Below are 2750 nucleotides of genomic sequence, written 5' to 3'. Positions count from 1 at the left end.
CAATTCCCGGAGCTTACTCAAACTCATGTCCATTGAGTCAGTGATGTCATCTAACTATCTCATCCTCTGCCATCCCCTTCTCCTCCCGCCTTCAATCTTTTCTAGCATCAGGGTCTTTTCCAATGAGTCAGCTCTTGGCATCAGGTGACCAAAGTATTGGAGTTTCAGCTTCAGCATCAGTCCTTCCAATGAATATTCAGGACTGATTTCCTTTAGGATGGACTGGTTGGATCTCCTTGCAGTCCAAGGGACTCTCAAGAGTCTTCTCCAACACCACAGTTTCAAAGCATCAGTGACGTTTAACATTGCCTCCCTGAATTTGGCTCTGTGTTAAATAAGTAGCTTTTTCAAATAGACTAGTCATCCTGCACACTTGAGCTGGCCAAGGTTTCTGGAACAAACCCATGGCTGTGATGGTCTGTGAGAGTCATGGTCATGATTAGTCCTGTTCAGTTCAGTTCAGTTCAGTTGCTCAATCGTGTCCGACTCTTTGCAACTCCATGAATCACAGCACACCAGGCCTCCCTGTCCATCACCAACACCCGGAGTTCACTCAAACTCACGTCCATTGAGTCAGTGATGCCATCCAGCCATCTCATCCTCTGTCATCCTCTTTTCTTCCTGCCCCCAATCCCTCCCAGCATCACAGTCTTTTCCAACGAGTCAACTCTTTGCATGAGGTGGCCAAAGTACTGGAGTTTCAGCTTTAGCATCATTCCTTCCAAAGAAATCCCAGGGCTGATCTCCTTTAGAATGGACTGGTTGGATCTCCTTGCAGTCTAAGGGACTCCCAAGAGTCTTCTCCAACACCATAGTTCAAAAGTATCAATTCTTTGGTGCTCATCTTTCATCACAGTCCAACTCTCACATCCATACATGACTACTGGAAAAACCATAGCCTTGACTAGACAGACCTTGGTTGGCAAAGTAATGTCTCTGCTTTTTTTTTTTTTTTTTCCTCTGAGGCATTTTATTTGTATGTATTACATCCCTAGAAAAAGAATCCAAGGATTTTCCCTCCTATATGTTTTCGTCTTGCTTCTTCATGGTCCATGATGCCAGCTGAGGTTGTCAGTACAATGAAACCAAACTGACAGGATGGGAGCAGGTTATTCTGCCATTTTTCTAGATCTTTGAGTTGTACATCAAATCTGATGCTGATCACTCCACACTTATTTAGCCTGCTTGTGAGGTTCACAACAATTTTCCCAGCCCTGTGATCATCAATGATTTCAAACTCGCCAACGTAACCATGCTTCATCATCACTGTTAGAAACCTGAGGATGACTTTGGAGCATGGCCTAATAAGGACCTGGCGTTTGCCTCTCTTCTTGGCATTGTTGATACTCTTGAGAGCATCAGCCAGGACATTCATGCGCACCATTATGGCGGCATGGAAAGATGGCGGAAAGAGCATGTCTCTGCTTTTTAATATGCCATCTAGGTTGGTCATAACTTTCTTTCCAAGGAGTAAGCATCTTTAATTTCATGGCTGCAATCACCATCTGCAGTGATTTGGGAGCCCCCCAAAATAAAATCTGACACTGTTTTTACTGTTTCCCCATCTATTTGCCATGAAGTGATGGGACCAGATGCCGTGATCTTAGTTTTCCGAATGTTGAGCTTTAAGCCAACTTTTTCACTCTCCTCTTTCACTTTCATCAAGAGGCTTTTTAGTTCCTCTTCATTTTGTGCCATAAGGGTGGTGTCATCTGCATATCTGAGGTTATTGATATTTCTCTTGGCAATCTTGATTCCAGCTTGTATTTCTTCCAGCCCAGCATTTCTCATGATGTACTCTGCATAGAAGTTAAATAAGCAGGGTGACAAGACACAGCCTTGACTGACTCCTCTTCCTATTTGGAACCAGTCTGTTGTTCCGTGTCCACTAGTCCTGTAGGCACTGTCATTTCAGTGCCTCTAGACATGTGTGTATTCTTCTTCCCTTTTCTTCCTTTCTTTCTTCCTCCTGCACTCCCTTCCTTCCTTCTTTCCCTTTTTCCTTCCTCCCTTTGTTTCTTTCTCTTTTTTTCTCTCTCTCCTTTTGTTTATTTATTGATTTTTACAAAGCACCCTAGTAGAGATTAGTTAATAGAATCTATATAAACTGATGAGAACTATTTTCATTCTACACTTAAAACACATTCAATAAAATCATGCATCACTTTTGTGGGATATTCTTTAAACGTATACACTTTCACATTTCATCGTCAAAGAAAAGGCAACAAGAAAATATTTTGTGTTTGTTAGTTTCTTTTTCTTTTTTCCACTTTATGTTTTTACTTAGACACCAACCAGAACAATCTTTAAAAATGTTTACTGAGAACCAAGTAGAGCTAATGAGTGTGAAGCCTATGCTAGGTGCTGGCGATAAGGTGATAAAAGCCACAGCCCCTAAGGAACTCTGACCCTAACAGAGCTCCTTTAATAGCTAATGTTGGTTAGTTTCCATTTCCCTTTTCATTTTTCGTTCCACTGTACATGCTGATGCTTTTTAGTCTCATCCCTGGTTATCTCTGCTAACTGTTGCTCTCTGATTTGAGGACCTCTCCTCTCAAACTCTGCTTGTGAACTTGCTCAAGAAGAAACTGTCAAAGTCTGCATCCTCTGACTCCACCTGGCCTGAGCCACCTGCTGTAATCACTGCAGTACTATGACCATGCTTACTGGCAGCTGGAAGCTGTCTCTCTTCTGGCCAAAATTAGTGTTCAAGCTGTTGCCCTTTGATATTTTTCAATCCATTAAAATTC

General features: G+C 42.2%; 1 protein-coding gene across 1 annotated transcript; it reads right to left on the bottom strand.

Annotated features, from left to right (window-relative positions):
* Positions 1 to 940: 940 nt before the first annotated feature.
* On the bottom strand, positions 941 to 1395 carry LOC138446762 (small ribosomal subunit protein uS8-like). Its single transcript, XM_069602111.1, has one exon. It carries the CDS (start codon positions 1382 to 1384, stop codon positions 992 to 994), a length of 393 nt encoding a protein of 130 aa, XP_069458212.1. The 5' UTR covers positions 1385 to 1395; the 3' UTR covers positions 941 to 991.
* Positions 1396 to 2750: the final 1355 nt, after the last annotated feature.

The sequence above is a fragment of the Ovis canadensis genome, chromosome 10, assembly GCF_042477335.2.
Source record: "Ovis canadensis isolate MfBH-ARS-UI-01 breed Bighorn chromosome 10, ARS-UI_OviCan_v2, whole genome shotgun sequence".
In the NCBI taxonomy this organism is placed as follows: Eukaryota; Metazoa; Chordata; class Mammalia; order Artiodactyla; family Bovidae; genus Ovis; species Ovis canadensis.
This window is presented reverse-complemented; position numbering and strand designations above follow the sequence as displayed.